Here is a 22,259-nt window from a genome sequence, read left to right on the forward strand (position 1 = left end):
AACATTTGATAGTCGTATTACAGACTTTGAGAGAGCATAAGTTGTACGCCAAATTCACAAAGTGCGAAATTTGGCTACGCAAGGTTTCCTTTCTTGGGCACATAGTGTCTAGTGAAGGTATATCGGTAGATCCGGCGAAGGTGGAGGCGATTTCGACTTGAGCCATTCCGAGGAACGCGTCTGAAGTTCGTACATCCTCCCACCTTCCCCTAAGATAAATATTTATTTTAAAAAATTAAGAGCTCCCTTCATTTTTCATTACTTTGCAACTATTTTTTCACTTCTACAACAATCAAATTTCACTAATTTCTCATTTATCAACTTTGTTTTCTTACTTTGACTTTTTTTTACCCTTATATATTTACCCCTAATACAAGCATGCCCTTATAAGTAAAGAATAAATGAAAACATATTGGAACGAAAAAAAAAATGTGAAGTTTTTATTTTAATCAGCACACACTAATAACAAAACTGCTCAAAAATAATAGTAAAAGGAGGCCAATCTGGCCTCAAGCACAGATTCTACAATCATAATAAAATGGATAAATAGACAAGAATCATTCAGTACATATATATTCCTATAACAATTAGCTATAAAATGAAGTACTACAAAATGGCTTAAAATATAGCCAGAACGGAAGTATAGGACACGATTGAGAATACAAAAGCCAGCAGTTTAACAGAAGATTTGATGCTGCTTCCATTTGATTCATCAGTTGATGGGACTGTCTTTGATCCTGAAGCTGCAACATTAAGTAAAAATTTGTTGGGATGGTTTGTCTACATCGATGAATTAAAGATGATGTACACATTTTATAAGTCATTAGTGTCATTCTTCCTATTGTCATATTGTTAATTAGAGTACATAACATATCTCGGGCCTCAACCATAAGCTTAAGTTTTTGGCTAAGTTGGTTTCTTGATCTGGTATCAGAAGCTAGCATGACTTTTGATTCAAATATCAACTACCCTTCATTTAAAGTAGAATTGTTGCATTCATAGTTCAAGCCGAAAGGGCTCTCGTGTGAGGGGCGTGCTAAAGTATATAACATATCCTGGGATTGGGCCTCAACAATAAACCTTAAGTTTTTGGTTGAGTAGGTTCCTTATCACATGGTTTTGAAACGGTATCTTCTAGGCTTATAAGCTAATATTTACAATAAGTTTAATTCAATTTAACATATCTATATGTCAATGTATGTACCTGAGGGTGAATCAGCTGTTGGGCCTTGAGGTTGTTCATCTGGCTGTCCTGTAGGAGTACCTGCTGGTGCACCAGCTCCTGCTCCTGCCTCTGTAACACATACAGAGTTAAGTTTGATTATATTGAACAATTAGACCTCGATATATAAACAATGTCAAAGCCTTAATTAGTCCTGAAAGATCATAAAAAACTCACCACTGCATCGGCTAGCAGACGGAGTTTGCACATTGCAAGCTTTAGGGAGCTCGAGAGCACGAGTTTGATTGATCGAGACACCCAAGGACGAGGCAGCACCACTATTGAGGACTGCACAAAGACACTGAGGCTGCGAATTGACGACGTTTGCAAGAGACGAACAGCATGAAGATGCTGGGGAGGAAGAGTTGCCTGATATGTAGTTAAGGCAAGAAGACATGCTTATTAACACACTTGTACAACTATTAATGCTTGATTGTGCATTTGCACCATTATATGTTAAAAGTGTCATTCCTAGGACTAGGAAAACTAACCATAAATGAGACATTTTGGAAGCCATTAAAAAGTGATCAAGAGGAAGGAATTAAAAGGGGATTTAGTATGTGTTTTATGGATGATTAATTACTTGTTGTGGTGAGTATTTGTTGGGAAAAATGAGGATGGTTTTATAGGAAAAGAGGTTGAAATGGACAAGATAATGTTGTTAAGTTTGGGTGGCCAAACCAATATTAAAGTTCAAATGGGTAGTTGAATTCTAGGTCTTTTTAAATGATTAGTAATTTAACTTGGTTTAGCATTTTTGTATTATTATGTACTTAATTCTTTAATGTTTTCTTTGATTTCCTACCTATATACCATGTATTCTAGTTGGACACTCTTATTATTTGGTTTGACAAATTAAATTTCACAAAAAACCATTATTAATTTCATATCTAATTGATTCTTGAGGAACTAGCTAGCTCCATACCAATCTCATTTGTTCCAATCCTCTAATCAATAATAATTTTCCATTATTTCATTGTCATTAATTCAGTTACTTTCATTTAAACTCCTATCTAGTTAACCTTAAGTGGCATATAGAAGTTGATGTCAATTAATTTTTAATAATACACATTATATGCAGTTTTACATAAATAAAAAATATGTATTAACAAAGAGGTTAATTGTTTTGCATCCACTAATTTGCATTGCTAATTTGCTATTATATCTCCTTTGATTTGAAAACGTTGTATGTAGACGAAGCACATTAAAGTAAAGGTATAATTCACTCAAACATGTGTAGTAGTATGGCAAGTTTTGACTTAGCACTTAAATCTTACCTACTTGTAAGATCAAATCCAAATTTTGCTCATAGACCAAATTTTATATAATTGGTTTGCAACTTAAATTCCAATAAGAGTTCATCTCCTTAAATCAAATCCTATTGTAAGAGTATTACAAGACCTTTTAGAATAAATATAGAAGACTAATTATAATTTAATTTGTCTTTTTTTTATTATTTAATTCGTCTCAATGAATTTGGCTCGAACACTTTATTTTTTTGCCTTTTTATATTTCATATTCTATCTCTAAATATTTTACTATTTTAATCCACTATACTTAATTTCTTAATTACTGAATCAAAAACAAATATTACTAAATAGCTGATATAGAAGTACTAAATACGCATTTCCAAGCCCCTTATTAGCTTATAAGAAAAATGATTTGAACATTCTAGTCACTTCCATTTAGTTATATACAAAAGTCATAGTAGTTGGTCTCCAAAACCCCCACTACATAAATACTCTACTTTTCCCCTAAATTACACTCAAAATGCACTCTAACCTTATAAATCACTCTCAATATTCAAGTAAATTCCAACTTAACAAAAACAACTAAATGGAGAAAATTAAGAAAAACCCGCAATGTTTTTCACAATTAGTATCATTAACCATCTTAACCATTTATCTCTTAGTAATAAATAAGGCTCAAGTAAATGGTCAAGTAATAAGTTCACCATGCACATCTTCAATGGTAACCACCTTCACACCCTGCATGAACTACATTACCGGCAGCACAGCAAACGGGCGGTCGTCGCCGTCTATGGATTGCTGTGATGCCTTGAAATCAGTAATGAGTAGCAGCATGGACTGTGCTTGTGTCATGTTAACTGGTGGTGTTCCTTTGCCTCAAATTGTTAATGCAACTCTTGCACTTGGACTTCCTAGGATTTGTAGTAAAGTTGGTATTCCACTTCAGTGCGAAGGTGACTAATTTTTATTTAAACTATTAGAATATATAAGATATCCTGCGGCGAAAATCATAAGATTAAGCTTTTGGTTGAGATGGTTCCTTGATATGGTATCAAAAGTCAACGTGATAAGAGGTCACGAGTTCGAATCACAATCATCCCTCATTCAAAGTGGAATATTCAGCGTCTGTGCGCATCCACACTTCTAGGCTCTAGCCCAACGGGCTCTCGTGTGAGGGGGCGTGCTAGAGTATATAACATATTCTGAGACCTCAATCATAAGCTTAAGCATTTGGTTGAGATGGTTCCTTGACAAGTACATGCATGATTATTATGTTTTATGATCTCATAAATAACGTCTTTGTTGTTACATGGGTCTGATTTTAAATCTTATCAGGTATTTCCCACCGGTGGGAGTAAATTTTGAGAAAAAAAACCTCTCACATGTAGAGTATTTCCCCACGATTGGGAATGCTCTAATAAAAATTGTATTTGATGAGTTTTATCAGCATAACCAATGAGCTAAAGTTTTTTATGTTCTTTTGCAGGTTCTGCAGTTCCTCTTCCGGCTCCAGGTACCATATTACCATATTAGTGGTAGTCTGGTAGCAGTGTCGAAGTCACAAATTTATATAGAGGTTAAATAGTGGTTAAAAATCTAATTTTTTAAATACGAAAGTTTTGTTAGATAAAATTGCTTGTATAAAGAATCATAAGTTCAACAAAGTTTATTAGAAGAGGAAATTGAACTGAAAAAACGAGAGTACACAAGTATTGAAACAAAATAAAAAAGCAATGCATGCATCAGCCGAGAATCGAACCCGGAACTGTACCGTGGCAGGTTACTATTCTGCCACTAGACCACTGGTGCTTTTGCTACTTATTAGGATAAGTCAAACAGCAGTTTAAAATTACTTAGCAAATTTGAATTGTTATTTGTTGTAAAGTTATTAATCTGTCTTGCGTTTGTTGTTTACTTGTTTTGATTATTGGAAGGTCCCCTGCAGTTTGGAGTACCCCCCGCTCCTAGCTCGGCTTTTACTCCCCAAGGTACTTCAATAACAATTTTAAAGGTTTTTTTATTACGTTAGCTTGTTATATAAACCAACTATTAAACTTAATCAAAAGCCTGGTAATTAATTAGTTGTTTATTAGAAAAATAGACTAAAAAAATCAAAAGCTAATTAAAATTGCTATTCATATATATCGATTTTGTCATGATTATGGTCTGGTCTAAATCGGGTCAGAGAAAACTCAAATCTATACCCATTTAATTTTTTGTGGACCCAGACCAAGATGTTGATTCATAAGATCAGAAAATTTTGGACACAAACCTAGAACCGTTAAATCTAATATGTTTAGGGTCTTAATATAATTGTTCATATTTCAATATTTTTACATATTTAAAATATAATTAGGTGTAAAATAAATCTATAGGTCAAATATAGATTTAAAAATAAGTTAAAATAAAAATAAAATAAGCCAAAAATTTATTATCATGAGTTGGGTAATAGATGAATTTTAGAGAGCGTGTTTGGGTTTATGGAGTATCTAGAGATCGGGTTTGGGTTTAGGGCGGGTCTAGAGAGCAGGTTTGAAGATCGTCGACCCAAATTTATATCCGTTTATTTTACTTGGACTTGGATCCAAATTCAAACAAATTGGGTGTAAATTAAAACAATTGAACCTAGATGGTAAAATTAGGGCTAACTATATGTATGAGGCAGTTTAACAGGGTATTGGATTCATAACAATTAATTAATTCTCATAATAACATTTTAAATTTTGGTTCAAAAGTGAATCTTGTAATTGATTTAAAATTCATTTAATATATTTTTTAATTACATGACTAATCATAAGAAAAAAGTTAATTTCCAATAAATTCGGACGAAAAATGACTTCTCAAACGCAACCTTTCAACATTTAGCGAATTCTAAGATGCTTCTGTATATTTTTGCAAAATTACTTAATAGCTAATTCTTTTTACAGCATCTCAAACACTTGCCCCAGCTCCAGGTATTATACTAAGTCCTGACTATACTGATTTCATTTACTTAATTACTATGTAAAATTCAGCTTAAATTAAAGTGATATATATGAAGTATATTAGAGTGAGAATTTTTTAAGAGTAATTTAGCAAATTTAGAGTGCCAAAATGATTATGCTGATGGTTAATATTACCATTTCCGCTCATTTATCAAATATTATTGAAACTTAACAGGTCCGGTCCAAGTTGTTACAACTCCCCCACCTAGCTCGGAATTAAGTCCTCAAGGTATGTCATAATTTGTTGCATAGATGCTAAATCGTCTAATTTACTATTGCCTTTATCCCTTATAAACTACCCTCACAGTCGTTTTCGATCATATGCAAGGTAGACATTTGCTTAGGGTTCAAAATTAGAATATATGCCCTTATATCTAAAAATTCTAGTTAATAAGTAGACATTTAAAAATTTGTGATTTATGATTAATTGTTTTATCAATTAAAAAATATATGACACGATTATAATATATATGGTCCGTCTCTATTATTTTTCAGAACACCGATTAATATTCAGAATCAACCCTCTACAAAAAGCGTCAATTTTTTTCAATTTGTCTAGAACCCATTATACCAGAAACAATATTGATTACCCCACATTAGTAATAAATAAATCTTACAATACGTATTGTTCAAGTCTCAAGGCATTTTTGATTGAATAAGGTTAAATGGTCTATTTTTGTGACAATTTTTTGTGATACGTGGTGTTAGCTTCCAAATCAACGGTCTTCACACCGGAATCTGAACCGGCAGCCCTAGAACAACCACCGGTTGTACCACCGTCCACAATTGAAGCCGAAGCACCTTCGAGGATTTCGAGGATTCGACCGGTGACAATACCATCATCAGCATCAAATGCATCCAAAATATCCCTAACTACTATTAGTATTTGGGCATTTTACATGTTAGTCAAGCTGTAAATGACCAGTTAAAAATTGAACATCATGGTCATATGTTCTCTTGTTGTCTTGCACAACTTTTAAACATCAATTTCTTCTCTAGTATTACCATTTTCCAATTTGGCAACCAATATGTTTTTGTTTTCATATACAATCAATATATAAATGTTTAGCGTTGATATTAGACTCTGTGTTATTTTCATCAAATTATTAAAAAATTTTATATTTTAAATTGAAAAAATTTATTTTTAATTTTATTTAAAAAAATTAACATTAGTAATCTAATATATTAACTTCACGTAGAAAATAAATAGATTTCTCATTATTTTTGAATAATCACAACTTTATTTTGCATGGGTTTGCTTAAATCTTACCAACGTATATGAGCACTGTTTTAATAGCCTAGAAAATTAATTTGTTTGAAAAGGGGTGAAGGTTTCCAAGAAATTTGATGAATTAAGTTTAGATGTTTTTAAGGGTGAAATGATGTTGAATAAAAGATGGATTATTTACATCAGATATAATTTTAGCGGACACATGTAATATGTAGGATTATTTAAGAGCATAGTTAAAATATATGTTTATTTTCAGCAAATATACATCATGTTGAATTATTAATAACTATTTTTCGACCTAATAAAATCACTTTTCTTTTTTTATTTCATAATCCATATTTAGCAAATGTAATTCCTTAAAAGGAGGGCTTCCAAATTGAGTTGCCACTTGTAATAAGATAAAAAAATAGAAGGAATATAGATTGGTTGTCCATCTATTTAGCAAATGTAAAAAATATCCACCATAAAATTTTCCAAATTTTAAAGATTTTTCATGTCCAATAATAAACACTCGATCAACCATGATGTGCACACACAAACATATATAAATAATAACTAAGGCTTTCATACAATCACCAAATCTTTATTCCATTTACTTTTGTCAAAAGAAATAACATTCAAAACAATACCAAAATCAAGAAAAAAATGGATTCTAATAACAAGTTGGTTGCGGTGTTTTTGATGTCCATGGTGGTGGCAGCCGCCATGAACATGGTGGTCGAAGCCGGCGATCCCAATGGGAGTGGTTCTGAGGTTTACAAGAGCTGCTTTGAAGCATGCATGAAGACTTGTAACGGTGGTGAAACTCATTGTGAGATGAGTTGCGATGACAAATGTGATGCCGAGGAACTCCAATGTAAGTTAATTTTTTTTAACTTTCTTACAAGTTATAACTAATGGTCAATTCCAAATGTCACTCTATGATGGGCCGAATATTCATCTCTACATGCAAAATTAAACATTAAATATCTATTTTTTGTTTTCAATAATTTTTTAATCAAATAATTACCTTATCGGAGCCTTAGTTACAACTATATATATGGCCGATTAAAGTTAATTCGGCCCGATACTTTAACTAAAAACAAACGATTTATAATTTATTAAATTTGATTATATTTTAGTATTGGTAGAACATATATCAAAAAGAATACATTAGTTTATAAAATATATTTGTTGACTTTCACTTATCATTTTATCCAGATGAAATTCAACAGCTTAGATAAATATATATAAGGTGTTAATCTTGTAAAACAAAGTACGATGATAAGACTTACATGTAACTTGCATATCAAAATGAAATAAATAAATGGGAAATTCCACATGGTAGCATTTAGTTTTCATAAAATGTCAGTAGTATTATTTTTGTAAGATTTTTTTCACATGGTAGCGTCCAGTTTATCTACTATCTAATTGTCGTAGCATTTTCCGTTAAATTCTTGTTAATTTTTGTTTAATTCATTATTTTGTAAGATTTTTCTACATAGTAGCATCCAATTTTTGCTCTCAATTGTTTAATTTACCATTTTAACGTTTAATTCACCGATTAATTTATCAACACCCTTAAATATTGTAACAATTTTATTTTCATTCAAATTATTGGCATTATAAAGTTCAAAAGGTGCATTACAAACACTAATAAATAATTCAAAATGCGCATTTTATAAGCTCAAAAGGTGCATTTCATAAGTTCAAAAGATGCATTCCAAGCGCTAATACATATCTACTTAATTGTTACAACATTTAAGAGCGTTGATAAATTAATCGATGAATTAAACGTTAAAATGGTGAATTAGATATTTGAGAGCAAAAACTGCATGCTATCATGTGGAAAAATCTTACAAAATAATGAACTAAACGGAAATTAACAAGAATTTAACGGAAAATGCTACGGCAGTTAAATAGTGCGGATGCTAACATGTGGAAAAATCTTACAAAAGTGCTAACACTGGCTATTCATGAAAATTGGATGCTACCATGTGGAATTTTCCTAAATAAAAAATGCACATAATTTAATTAGTCAATTTTATTATATTTCATTTAGCAAGTCATTGGTTAATCTAATTTTTTTTTATTTTCCTTGTTACAGCCAAACTAAACGAGGTTGGAAAAAAATTAATACATTAAATATGAAGATGATGATAGATAATTGGATACGTAGACAAAAGATGGTATTTGGAAGAGATGCTCACGTTCGTTCCTAACAACATATATATGATTTAATTTGTACTCTATTTATTGTGTTAGTTCCCAAATTTTATGAGTTAATAATGTAATGGACTTTGTTTTATATTTATTTTAAATTTTCATAAGAAATCTGTTTTAATGATTGGTTAAATTACCTTATATTCTAACATTTATCAGTAATATAAGTGGAATAATCCATCAATGAAATAGTATGTTATTTTTCTGTATAAAACAATATAAATACAACCACAATATGATTATACAATAAAAAATATTGTATTATGTAGACAATTATGGGTTGTTTAATAATGATTGAATATTTTTCTTAGGAATTTAATATTTACGGTCTACGTGAAAATCAATTCCCCCTTTACATTTTGCTTTTCATTAATTCTTAAATAAAACGGTCTCACGGTGAGACCATCTTTATTGGGCTGGCTTAATATACATTTTTTGTCTTAAAATGATTACTTATAACGTTAAAGTGATCACTTATAATTTTAATATAATTACGTTTTATAGTCTTAGAGTGATTATTTATAACCTTAAAACGATTACTTATGATCTTAGTAATCAATTGAAAAAATGGGCTATTGTTGAGTGAAGACCCAATTCACATGACCTTTGTGATGAGTTTGATCACTTGATTGCTCATGCTTTATCTTGCACCGTTGAGAGTGAAGATGTAAGGGGCATGAGTTATGGAGGATTGAGATTTGGATCTCTCGATGAAGTGATCAAGGTGGATGGTTTGGAGTGGCTTGATGTTAGCAAGGGAGTTCTAAAAGGGGGTGGCTCGACCTGTTAAGCCAAGAAGCTGCTGCTTTCAGTGCTCTCTGTCTTGGCGCTCGACCACTCGAGCATAGGCGCTCGACCCGAGTGGTTTTCAGCCAACGCGAACAAAATGCTTCTGTTTTTAACTCGGTTTTTTTTGTGGGCCTTTTAAGGCTTTGTCCTAGTGTTCTCTAATGTGTCTTAGGACTATATAAGGGGTCTTGGGAAATCTTTAGGGTTCATGTGAGAGCCTAATAGTGAGAGTTAACTAGGGTTTTAGTCAAGAGAGTTTTCTCCACTTGTATTAGGGTATTTGAAGGAGGTTGACATCAAGGTTCAATCTTTTGCTTTGAGAGTGTGTTCTTGAAACTTGTAAGGTGAGTCATTGATGTATTCTTACTTATATTAATGATAAGATACTTATTTTGAGGGGAGGTATCATTAGATTTCTCATATATTGTGTGTTTTGCTTCTTCCATTGTTGTGCTCTGTTTTTGTGTTTGTTCTTTGCATTAGTTTATTGATTGTTTCTTGACCATTGCCATAGCCTATTCACAACAGCTATTATATGAATCCGTCTCATGGTGAAACGATTTCATACAAGACGAGCTGTTTGCTTTTAAGGGACTATCTTTTCCAGAAACCAAAGAATATTATATTATATGTTTATTTAGAGAGAACATTACCTTATAAGTTATAGGAGTAATTATAAGCTATTGAAAAATTTGATAAATAAAACGTTTAAATGTGTTCGAGAAATCAAATAGTTTTTTTAAAAAAAAAATAAATTTAAAACAGTTTTATTAAACTTAAGAGAAATTGCCCTGCGGTATAAAAAACAAGGGAAATCAAAATTCTGATCTAATGAAAAATCCTAGCAGACCAAATTAAAATTGAAATCTCCTACGAATATTAAGACATGTCAAAATTTAATTCGACTCGAAATTGACTGGAACACGATTGGAAATTATTTCGTTCGTAACTCAAAAATTTTGGCCCTTAAATCGAAAATGACCAGAAAATATCGGAAAAATTAGGTCTAACCCGACCATAATGAACCCAATCGTTAACCTATTTTTAATTCCACGTAATCATTTCAGTTGGAACCTATGTACTATATGCTTTTACTCGATTTTTATATTTTAATTAAATATTTCTTAATTGTAGGCTTGTATCCTTTAACAGGTATAATGGTTTTTTTATAAGAAAATATTTTCGTAAGAATTTAAATTATTATAAATAAAATATATTTTTGAAAAAAATTAGTGAAAATATATAATTATTTAAATCTAATTTAATTCAAAAATAATCTGACCTGCAACTTGTTCGACCAACCATTTAAGAGGCTTGTATACACTATACAACAGTGTCTGTCTAAATTTGAATTAACTATCTCTTGACCTCTCGGGCTCTTGGGCCTTCTAGCCCATAAACCGTAGGTAAGCCATCAATAGTTGAGCATTATCTTAGGAAGACAACATTTTCTTTTGTTAACCTCATTCATTATTATTCCTATTGTTTTTGGCTTAGTCGATTTAAGAAACTCTTTAACTGTTTATTAGAGTTGGTAACTAATTTGACTAATTAAATATATTGGCTAATTAATCGAAAAGATAAAAGTTATTGTTTAACCGTAGTAATATGACTATTGTAATAATGATTGAAGTTGTGTTTTGAAGGTACTTTTATGGGCAATTTATTTTCGCATGGACAACGTAATTTCTGTAGTCGTACAATTTTATAATTATATTTAGTGCAAGTTCATTTATCCGAAAATGATGATTTATTTTACATAAAGCATTGAAATACAAAAGGCTAAATATTCCAATCATTGAACATTCCACATTAAAAGGATGAGAATGAATATATTCCCCAAGAATAAAAAGGTAATTCTCCTATATCTTTAAGAAGACTTTGGTTTTCAATTTTCCTTTCTTTTAACTTCTTTTGTTTAGCTTTAGTAATACATTTTAATAACATACTTTACTTTACTATAGGAATATATTCCATATAAATTTTTGTTGTTTGTTTTTTTGCATTACTTAAGATTGTTTTTAAAAGTATATATATAATAGTTTCATAAGTTGTTTTTCATACGTTAGTGTATAATTGCTTCTTACCTGTTTCTTCTTCTCTATTTATTTACCCATCGTATTTATTATATTGTTTCATACCTAGTTTTACCAATGTTGTTTTTCTGCAAGTAGTTGTAATTTGAGGTTATTTGTTATCTTCCCTCATCCAGGCCTTATTTTCGAGCGGGATATTAAATTGATTATAATGATGATAATTAGATGATATTTATTTTTAATTAATGTTGTGAAAATAAAGACAATTTATTATATTGGTCGAGGGGAGAGGAACAATTTATTATATTGGTCGAGGGGAGAGGAGGGCTATATGGGCAGATCCAGGTGGTATCCGAGTGGTTCGATAACAACATTTAAATTTTATAAAAAAGTAATAACAAATAAAGCAGGGTCGGCCCTACAGGGGCAAGAGGGGTCTGCGCTCCGGACCTATCAATAAAATTGAAAAAGACATTTTAATATTTAATTGTTAAGAATCTTTAATAAAATACTTAATAATTAGAGGCTTATAATTAATATTTCACGTCCGACCTTTTAAATTTCAGAGTCGACTCTAATCAGCAAAAGTACGAATCCTCCTACGTATTCATCACAATTGAGCATTTTAGTTTCTCTTTTCGGCTAATGAAGTAAGAAGAAAGGTGGTGGCAGGCACAAATCATGATTCATAAAGGTTAAAACCAATGGCCATTTTGTTTGACTTAAACTTTATAATAATACTTCAATAATAGGAGTAGACTATTAATAATGGGCCATTTAAAAAGGCATATGTTGAATTTTGATACTCCACTAGATACTTCGTATATAATTTAAACATCTACATAGTTGAGATGTCTATGTCTTTAAGTTCTTTTCATTCGGTTTAAATAATTTTTAGCTACAAATATTAATTAGTTCAGTTTACTTGTGAAAATGATATAAAAATTGGGTGAAAAACAGAGCATAAATAAGAGACACAACAAATAACAATAACAATGTGTTTATGAGGTATTAATGGATACCTCCCCTTCAAATAAAGTATCTTATCATTAATATAATCACAATTACACTAATTACTCAACTTACAATAGTTAAGAGCTCACTCATAACCCATAAAGGTTTCACCTTTAATGGTGAAACTCCGCAAATGCCACTAATACAAAGAGAACACTCTAATGACCAATGCCCTAGCTTCCCTAATGTATTTGCCTCTCCTCACTCTTCTAATGATGTTCTTAGACCCCTTTATATAGTCCCATAACATATTAGAAGCCCTAGGACTAATCCCTTGAAGCTCAAGGAAATCCCGCAACATAATAGGACACGCGTTATTTGGCCCTCTGGAAAGCCGCTCAACCGAACATGCTCCACTCGACCACCCGAGTGAACCTCCATACCTTTCTGATCATCTCCAGCAACTTGGCTCGGCTGGTCGAGCGCCCCTTCAATGATCTCTGGCTGCTGCTACCTTGCTCAAATGACCATCATCACCTTGAGCCTTGTCTTGACCAATGCATCTCTCATGCACCGTACTCATATTCTTCGTTGCATCATCATTACGGCACCCCAAAGATCCTTCACATGAGGGTGATTTGGTGTTTGTTCTAACAACTTGAAATAAGTTTAGTTGAGAATTAAATTTTGTATTAGTTGGAGAATAAGTATCACTTTTGAGGAAAGCTTTTGTGTTGATTTCTCATCTAACTCTCTCTTTTATAAGTCTACCTTGTAATTAAAAAAAATTAAATTTGAGAGTTAAATTCAATTTTGATTTGCAAAAACATAGGGTAAAAATAAAAATAATATGAATTAAAAAATTACTTAAGCTATATTTGGTTTAACAATGTATACTTGTAATGAAAATTAATTGAACTAAACCTAACCTTAGTAACAATCGATAGATTATTGCTTATATAAGCTTTTCATATGGGGTTGAGTTGATAATCGAAAGATGGGTAATCAACTTATCAATTAAGTTTGGTTTAGATTCTTTTTTTAAAAAAAAAAAATCTTCCAAGTTCCAAATTTATAATTTACCTCAAATTAGAAATTTCGAAACTATACGTGTACATCATTAGCATATTAGTTTATTTTATAAATTTATCGTACCTGAATCGTAATAGATCATGTTTATATAAGTTAATTTCTACACACAATTATTCACATCTACATAATTACATAAAAAAAAATAAAAAATAAATAATAAAAAAATGGAACTATGCTACTTCTTACATTTGTTTTAAGTCAAGCTATTTGGACATGATGACAATACCAAACATATAGCGATTTGCTAACTTGTTATAATTAAAATAATTTTATATTTAGAGTAGTTAACTATTAGTATCAGAAAGGAAAATTTAATAAAAGCGATTAAATTGATAAAGCCATTAAAATTACTTCTTTCGTCCGATTCAATTTGTATTATTTGTCATTTTCGTCTGTTCTATTTAATTTAAATTATTCTATTTTTGAATATTAATTCATTCGCATAATTTATTATCGCTCTTCATTTATTTTTATTATCCACTTTTTTCTTAAAAAACTCATAATTTTTTTTGATTTAATTCTAATAGGACAGAAAGAGTAATTTTTAATTTTTAAGTTATGTAAGTCACTTTAGGGCTATATAATAAGGAGATATGCATGTTTTTTGAATTTCATTTTTTTGATATCATTAAAACATGTAATTATATTCATCAAAATACCATTGAAATAACTTTTTTAGTTTTTACCATTTTATTTAAGTTAGTCTCTTGAGAGACCGTCTTTTTAAGAGACATATCTCAACCCCAACTTATTAAAGATTAATACCTACTTATCGTATTTTTAATGTCTATTTGCATTATCCTTAATGCTTACTTAACGTATCCTTAATGCCTATTTGTAATATCTTAAATGTCTAATTACATCATTCATAATGCCTACTTAAAATATTTTAAAAAAATATATAATGGTCAGGCCAATTAGAAATGGTCTCTCACAAGAATTTGTGTTTTATTTAAGTTTTATTTAATTCTCTTTCTCCTAAATTAATAATAAAATTAGTTCAATTAAATTTGATTTATAATTTTTGTGAGAACAAACATTCAATAAACTGAAAATCTTTTTTGTTCCTTACTTTTGATATAACATGTTTTTGAATAACTTTTTTTGGATTTTCCTTCTTCCCTTATCAACCAAAAAGAAGAAAATTTGAAATTTTGTGAAAAAGAATTTGAATCAAAAACAATTTCCACAGCGGAAGTCTCTATAAGGTAGGTGGAAAACATCATTTCAACTTTAATTATTTATATTTATATTTTAAATTATAATAATCCAAGTTATTGTAATATCTTCCTCCATACAATAAATAGAAAGCATGCTCAAATATGGAATCACCACGTGTACAGAAAACGCCACCGACAGTTGAATCTTATTTATTCCCATTAAAAAACAATAACGTGGCTTCATTTAACTGGATTCTCATACTTTTCAAATTATTTATTTTTTATTTTCCACTAATAACTTTAAACTTCATTTGTGGGTTTTATTAATAGCAGCAAAAAATAAGTCATTTTCCCAACTTTCCCAAGAGTTTTTCCCCTTTAAGGAGTCTTGTTCATAGAGAACCAAAATTATGACTTAATTTGTGGAAATATATTTCTATATGTATCACAAATTTCTTAATAAGTTTTGAGGGGATAATATCCAATCATATTCCTAATTATCTTATCTTTATTTTCCTATATAAAATATAAATATATAGTTCGACTATATATTATTATAAATGATACCCAATAGTTTAGGAGTAATATTTTCATATTAGTGTTATTAGTTATATTATTATGGAGCTCTATTGGTTGGAGAAAGCTTTTATGATGCCTGTTAGACGCCTCTGCCGCAGATTTACTGCTCGTCTTCGTTTTCGCAAGCGTGGTATGTTTTTTTCTACAATTTCGAGGGCTTCAACCATAAACATATGTTTTTTGTTGAGTTGATTTTTAGTTTTAATGTTTAGTAAATTATTATTAGTTTTTTTACTCTATTTTCTAGTGTGAAAAAAAACTGAATAAAAGGATTATGGAAGGCAATTTTATATGTGATTGTCCAACTTAAGCATGATTTCTTGACATAAATATTAATAGTTCTTCCATTTAAATAATTAGCCGGCCTTTTGTGAGGAGCAAGTTATAAAATAATTTAAATTTTTAATTGAGTTGATTTATTGATATTGCAAATCGATAATATATATTTTTAGTTTTATGTGGTAATAAGATTTATGTGATCTAAATGATGTTTCTCTTAATTATAAATGTAACTTGTGATTATATTCTGGATATTTAGATTGGTTTAAATTTTGTTTATGTATGAGTGTTTTTAAAGTTTAATAATTGACTGTGTTTTTATTTTTAATCGACTGTCTAGCTTTATGGTTGTGACTTGTGACTTGTGATTTGTGACATATGGTTGGAGTTGGACTTTAAGAAATATCTACAATATATGTATTAAGCTTATGTATACAGTATACAACATACTTTTGGTAGTAGTGGTGGTTAAAGTGTTTATATGTTATCACATGGAAGGAAGATAAAAGTATAGTACACATTCTTTAAATTTGAGTAATAACTTCTAAAGTTACACTACTATTTATTGATTTTAGTAGTTAACTTTCTTTCTTATAAATAGGTTACCTAAAAAGCTATTTTTGTAAGAGATTGTCTCTCACCTCGTAATAAAAAGTTCATATGTTAATAATTGTATCAATTAGACTATTCAGCCTATATATAGAAAGTGTCTCACACAAGAATTTTGTGTTTCTCCTAATTTGTTGTTCCTTCATAATTGGACATTTAATCTTCTGATTGGTTAAAAGACTTTTAATTAGATGTTCATTTCCAATTAGATTTGTTAATTGTAACCCTTTTGATAGGTAAAATTCTAAAGACATTCACATGTAAATTATACACTAAGAGTATATTATTAGCTCTGTTTCAAAATACTTGCGATTGATAATGACTTATTATGTGGAAAAATCCTACTGTGAATTGTAATTTTTAAATATATAATCGAACATATGAACTCCTACTCTTGTTTAAAGATTCTTACGTGACTTACTTGTGGCATGCGTAGTGTTAAGTCAAAATATTTTGTCAATTTGATGATAAAAATAAATATTTAGTACTGGTCGTTTTGTAGCAGGCTTAGCTTATGACTGAAAGAAATTCTAGATCATGTAAGCATGTTTTCGAATATTTTAATTAGTTTAAATCTTTTTTATTGATATAATTAGATAATTAGAAATTGATAGTAATTGCTTAATAAATAGCAGCTAGGAGATTAGAAAGCTGAAAACGACTTATAAACCAAACCTTGTTTGACTTTGCATTGAGTTAACCATAATATTCTTGTGGTTAATATTAGTTTGATTTCATTTATTTAGTTGAAAGTGAAGTGATTTTTTTGTTTTGATTTTGAATTAAAAGTAACATTCCGTATATCTAAATTCTAAAATTTACTAGTTGTCATGGCTTTAAAATAACGTTAAAGTGATAGTTAAATGTCAAATTGATAACTATAAATGAGCAAATGAAAATAACCTCGTGTATATTTCTAGTAAGTGCAAGTTGGTATTTGTATGTGTAAATACACAACATGTCTTGTGCGTCAACCGTTACTCGTAATAACATGTATTATATGTCTTTTCACAATATGAAATTGCTATATATGTCTAGTATAGTCAGATGAATGTAATCTTATATTTACATTAACAATGATGTTGTTTTAGCTTTTGATTGCTAACTTATTTATATGTTCACATTAAGAAGTGCACATAATATATCTGTCATAATCCGAAACATTTTTTTAGTTGAATTTGACTAAACATTAACTAATGAATTTCACTGATAAACAAGCAGGGATATTAATACTTAGCCAAGAAGTACAAGCTTGTGAGTATGAAGATGTTCAAATCATGTGGGAGATGTTAAAGAAAACAGAGTCAATTCCTGGAAGCACTCCTTCCCCTAAATGGCTCAAGAAGAAACCGATTCGAAAAGCCTTGGCTTGGACTCGATGGGGAACATGCTTCAGCCACAAGTTCTAGTCGAACCACTTTGGACTTTGGTATAAACATAAGGCTTGTCTAGCCATCTGAATTGCATGTAAATGAGGACTTTTCTGGGCTGTGTATCATAAATTTGGCTCCTAAAGATGCTATTCATAAAGGAATGATCTGGTTCTTAGAGAATGAACAAATTGACCTGTTTTTAAAGGTATAACTTGGTTAAATTGATGCTTAAAAAAACAATGTTTTGACCTACCAAGATGCCTTATAGGAATGGATCCTTTGTCCAATTCCAAAGATAAGTAATGACTTTCTAGCAATCCTTCTTGTTACATAGGGTGTGCTATGTGCCTTGAGTAATAAAAGTGCCACAAAAAATGTTTATTATGCATGGTTGCTTTTGTAAGATCACAATTGTGACTCAGTTGTGTACCTTTGAATTTTTATGGTATGTCGTTAATTTTTCAGGAGCGGTGATAAAATAACGTATAATAAAAGATTATTCGAATAAATATCGTAATTTGTTCATTGGACTCGTTTGGGTTAACAAATTTATGTTTCAAATGAATTTTATTGTGAATATTGTACTCACAATGGTAGAAAAAAAGATAGCACTAAACCAGCCAAAACAACAACACACGATGAAATTTGAAGAACAGGCCAGAACACAGAAATGTTACGATAGTAGCATATTTCCTGCTTTGTCTCTATAATTGAAGTAAAATCTTAGCTTTGTCAAGGAATCAACGCAACAAAAATTAAGTTTATGATTGAGATCCATGATATGTTAAATATTCTAACACGTCCCCTCATACGAGAGCCCTTTGGGCGAAAGATGTGGATGCAACACATGTCCTTCTTATACTCGACACTTAATATTTCAATTTAAATGAGGGGTGGTTGCAAACCCATGAGCACTTGTCATGGTGACTCTAATACAATGTTAAGCTTATAGTTGAGACCTGATATGTTATATACTCTAAAAAACATTGCTTTGTCTCTATTATCCACAATAAAATGTTAAGTTACAAGTTAAATACCCTATCTACATAAACTGTTTAAAGTTCAAATAATCTGAAATTTACTCAAAGTATGAATGCCAAACAGTCTCTTAAAAATAATAAGCCCAATCACCTATGAAAAAATATGTTCATGGCCCTTAAAGTTTACGTTCAATTTCAATTTTAGTAAAAACTAAATATTATATACACCGCATATAACAATTATTTTTCTCGTCAAAGTCATCTTTTATGAGCTAGTGAAAAGCATTAAAAGCATTTTACTCAAAGTATGAATGCCAACGGTTTATCGCTACGTGAATTTGTGTGATACTGATAAGTAATAACCACCTGTATAAGTGACATTGTATAATATTGATCTTTCTTACTTAATTACTTTACTTTCTCGCTTTATATTTTCTTTAAATCTTAATACTTTAAAATTAAAACAAAAAATAATTAGGTCATTCTATTTTAAGAGGAAAAATTGAAATCAAGTAGTATCACTGTATCGCACTTAAGGATGGTCATGGGGCGGGTCTGGAGCGGGTCTAGCCAGACCCGGACCCTTTTATTTTTTTTGGATTCGGACCCTAAGGGTCCTAAATTTTCAAACCCAGACCCGGACCCTACGGATCTGACGGGTCTAGGGTCCTTAATGGGTCTTATACAAAGCCTCTTTGATTTGTCAAAATCGAACCTTTTTCGAGTCTTTTTGTATTTTTGTAAGCAACTTATTATCGTATTACAAACGGTTGTTCAAGTCCATGAAATTCAAATACAAAATAATTACTAAAACGTAAAAACACTTGTCTAAATATATAATTAAAAATCAAATATAAAAGAGTAAATGAGAAACATAGTTTATATTCCATAACATTAAAAATTACAATCAATTTTGATCAATCTTCTTCAACTTCATCAAGATCCTAAAGGAAATATCAAACAATTATAAATTAGTTTTTCAATAAAGAAAAAGTAAATCAAAATAAATCCATTAAAGTTAAAGCGTACTAGTTGAATCGCATCTATTTGTTGTTCTTCATCAACATCTGAATCATCAATTACTGTGGAGCAAGCATAAGCATCTTCCGAAGAACCTTAGAAAAAGATTTTAAAAAAAACAAATTAAGATCACCAACCAATAACAAAACTAATACTAAATCAGTAAACATTAGACTTTTACCTTTTATGTCTTCCATTAGCCAATTTTGTAAACACATTAATGCTTCCACAGTTTGTGAATGAAGTCTTGAACGATGAGGGCTAATAACTCTTCCTCCGGTACTAAAAGCACTTTCTGAAGCAACGGAAGAAACAGGAATGGCAATAATATCTTTCGCAATCTTTTGCAAAGTCGGATACTTCGTATTTACTTTCCACCAATAAAGGACATCCAAATCCTCATCATCCGGTAAATGGTTCTTCCTCTACATAAAAATCCAATTCACACCTATTCACCTTTCTAACCTTCGTTCTCTTAGATTGAGCAAATTCATCTTGTGCACCGTCTATAGAAATTGGTGCAGGTCGTTTCCTACTTTGTCCAACATCTTTCACATTTTTCACAATATCACTTTTCCTTTGATACTCCACAACCAAATTATCAAGACACCTACGAAGTCTTGCTAATTGCATATCAACCTCATTAACATCAAAAAACTTCCTAAAATAAAACTCCACACAATCCATTTTATTTCTTGGGTCTAAGATAGTAGCAATAGCCAAAAGTTCACACATATGTTCCCAATACTTGTCAAATTTTTCAAGCGTATTTTCTGTCATCAATCTAATAATTTCAACATCACTTTGTAACCACCTACCCATAGCAAGCTTAATCTCACAAACGCTTCGAAAAAAAAGATTGATAGTGATAAACTTTCTTTCAGAAAAAACATTAGTGGTACTGTAAAAAATTTCTAACTTATCACAAACAAGCTCAGCTAATTCCCAATCCTTATCACTAGGAACAACAAAATTCATCTTTTTATTCACTCGCCTTAACCTTGAAAACACGTCTTTAAACGGCAAAACACTTTTAAACATCAAGTAGGTTGAATTCCATCTTGTTTTACAATCAAGACTAGGCCTTTTAATGTTAACTAAGTCCAAAAAACGACAAGTCTCCTCAATATTTTCAATTCTTTTAGGAGTTGACATCCAAAAAGACACACAATCACGAACTTTTTCAATTGCAGAACTAATAACCCCTAATCCATCTTGAACTATTAGGTTCAATATGTGAGCACTACAACGTAAATGCAAAAGATCACCCTCAAGCATCAAAGACCTTTTCTCAAACTTATCCACTAAAATCTTCATCATTGCATCATTAGTAGTGGCATTATCAACAACAACAGCAACAGATATTTTATTTTCTAAACAATATTGAGACAAACAATCCATCATTACCTTTGCAATAACACCTCCGGTGTGAGGACAAGACACATAGAAAAACCTATATAAAATAATATAATATAGGTTTTAGTCAAAGGATAAATGATAAAATTAAAAGTAACATGATTACATGAGTAAATAAGTAAGATTTTACCTTAAGGTGCGATTTCGTAAGACTCATTGTTTATCAATAAAATGCGAAGTTATAACCATGTAACCCTTCTTCTGGTTGGTTGCAGTCCACATATCAGTAATGATTGCAATTCTACTTTCATTATGTTCGAGCAATTTATGTAGAGAAAGTTTTTCTTCTTTAAACATCTTCATGATATCTCGCTTTAATGTGGACATAGAAATCATCTTAAAATTGGAATTAAGGCTTTCAACAAACCTCCTAAACCCAATATGATCCACCATAGACAATGGATACTCGTGCATAATAACCATGGAAACTAATTACCTTCTCGAAAAATCTTGGTCGAACTCTTTAAGGTTGCTTTTACCACCAAATTTCAGAGAACTTGACCCATCACATTCCTTCTTAACTCTTAAAGTTGTTTGACCACGTGCAAGATTCAAATGTCTTCCTGAGCAAACTTTCTTCGCGTGTTTCAAGAGATGAGAAGTTCCACTACTACCACCAGTTACTAGACTAACACCACAATGCTTACAAACAGCTCTAATCACACCATTTACTTCCTCTCTTACAAAATAATTCCATGCCTCAGAGGTTGTTTTCATTCCCTTATCTTTTGTGCACCATCATTATCTGTAACATCTCAGTATAACTCGGGTCGTACGGAAAGAGAAGATGACCTTTTAAAAACGAGGCAACTATAATCCGAGTCAAATCGGGATGTTAGAAACATTTTAAATCGGTTTTGAAGTTAAGGAAAACGTGCGGATCGAGTTCTATTAGCGTTATTAACAACTACTAGATAATAAGAAATTCTTAGCAGCGGATAAGAACGAAAAGTTAAATCTACTTATTACAACTTGAGAACGAAAATCGCCTCATGAAAACCAAATGTTCTTCAAACTTAACTAGAAATTCTAATGATTTATTTCTTATCAAACTTCTATATTCTAAAGATTTATTTCTTCGAG

General features: G+C 30.7%; 3 protein-coding genes across 3 annotated transcripts; 2 read left to right on the forward strand and 1 right to left on the reverse strand.

The window, feature by feature from the left end:
* Positions 1-382: 382 nt before the first annotated feature.
* On the reverse strand, positions 383-2,047 carry LOC130798513 (non-specific lipid transfer protein GPI-anchored 5-like). Its single transcript, XM_057661535.1, has 3 exons — positions 1,400-2,047; positions 1,205-1,294; positions 383-743 (listed from the first exon to the last, which is right to left on the reverse strand). Exons 1-3 carry the CDS (start codon positions 1,737-1,739, stop codon positions 619-621), a joined length of 555 nt encoding a protein of 184 aa, XP_057517518.1. The 5' UTR covers positions 1,740-2,047; the 3' UTR covers positions 383-618.
* A 1,011-nt stretch (positions 2,048-3,058) lies between these two features.
* LOC130798225 (non-specific lipid transfer protein GPI-anchored 16-like) lies at positions 3,059-6,477 on the forward strand. Its single transcript, XM_057661126.1, has 6 exons — positions 3,059-3,425; positions 3,959-3,985; positions 4,407-4,460; positions 5,400-5,426; positions 5,632-5,685; positions 6,165-6,477. Exons 1-6 carry the CDS (start codon positions 3,059-3,061, stop codon positions 6,371-6,373), a joined length of 738 nt encoding a protein of 245 aa, XP_057517109.1. The 3' UTR covers positions 6,374-6,477.
* Positions 6,478-15,224: 8,747 nt separating this feature from the next.
* LOC130798515 (uncharacterized) lies at positions 15,225-18,269 on the forward strand. The gene is made up of 2 exons (XM_057661536.1): positions 15,225-15,629; positions 17,609-18,269. Exons 1-2 carry the CDS (start codon positions 15,539-15,541, stop codon positions 17,794-17,796), a joined length of 279 nt encoding a protein of 92 aa, XP_057517519.1. The 5' UTR covers positions 15,225-15,538; the 3' UTR covers positions 17,797-18,269.
* The last annotated feature ends 3,990 nt before the right edge of the window (positions 18,270-22,259 follow it).

The sequence above is a fragment of the Amaranthus tricolor genome, chromosome 13 (genome assembly GCF_026212465.1).
Source record: "Amaranthus tricolor cultivar Red isolate AtriRed21 chromosome 13, ASM2621246v1, whole genome shotgun sequence".
Lineage (NCBI taxonomy): Eukaryota > Viridiplantae > Streptophyta > Magnoliopsida > Caryophyllales > Amaranthaceae > Amaranthus > Amaranthus tricolor.

Coding starts and splice junctions, on each gene's coding strand:
- LOC130798513 (XM_057661535.1), bottom strand. CDS start 1,739: ATGGCTTCCAAAATGTCTCATTTATGGTTAGTTTTCCTAGTCCTAGGA. Junction 1,295..1,399: donor GTCTGCTAGCCGATGCAGTG/GTGAGTTTTTTA, acceptor TATGTGTTACAG/AGGCAGGAGCAGGAGCTGGT. Junction 744..1,204: donor AACAGCTGATTCACCCTCAG/GTACATACATTG, acceptor TTAATGTTGCAG/CTTCAGGATCAAAGACAGTC.
- LOC130798225 (XM_057661126.1), top strand. CDS start 3,059: ATGGAGAAAATTAAGAAAAACCCGCAATGTTTTTCACAATTAGTATCA. Junction 3,426..3,958: donor TATTCCACTTCAGTGCGAAG/GTGACTAATTTT, acceptor GTTCTTTTGCAG/GTTCTGCAGTTCCTCTTCCG. Junction 5,686..6,164: donor CTCGGAATTAAGTCCTCAAG/GTATGTCATAAT, acceptor ACGTGGTGTTAG/CTTCCAAATCAACGGTCTTC.
- LOC130798515 (XM_057661536.1), top strand. CDS start 15,539: ATGGAGCTCTATTGGTTGGAGAAAGCTTTTATGATGCCTGTTAGACGC. Junction 15,630..17,608: donor TCTTCGTTTTCGCAAGCGTG/GTATGTTTTTTT, acceptor ATAAACAAGCAG/GGATATTAATACTTAGCCAA.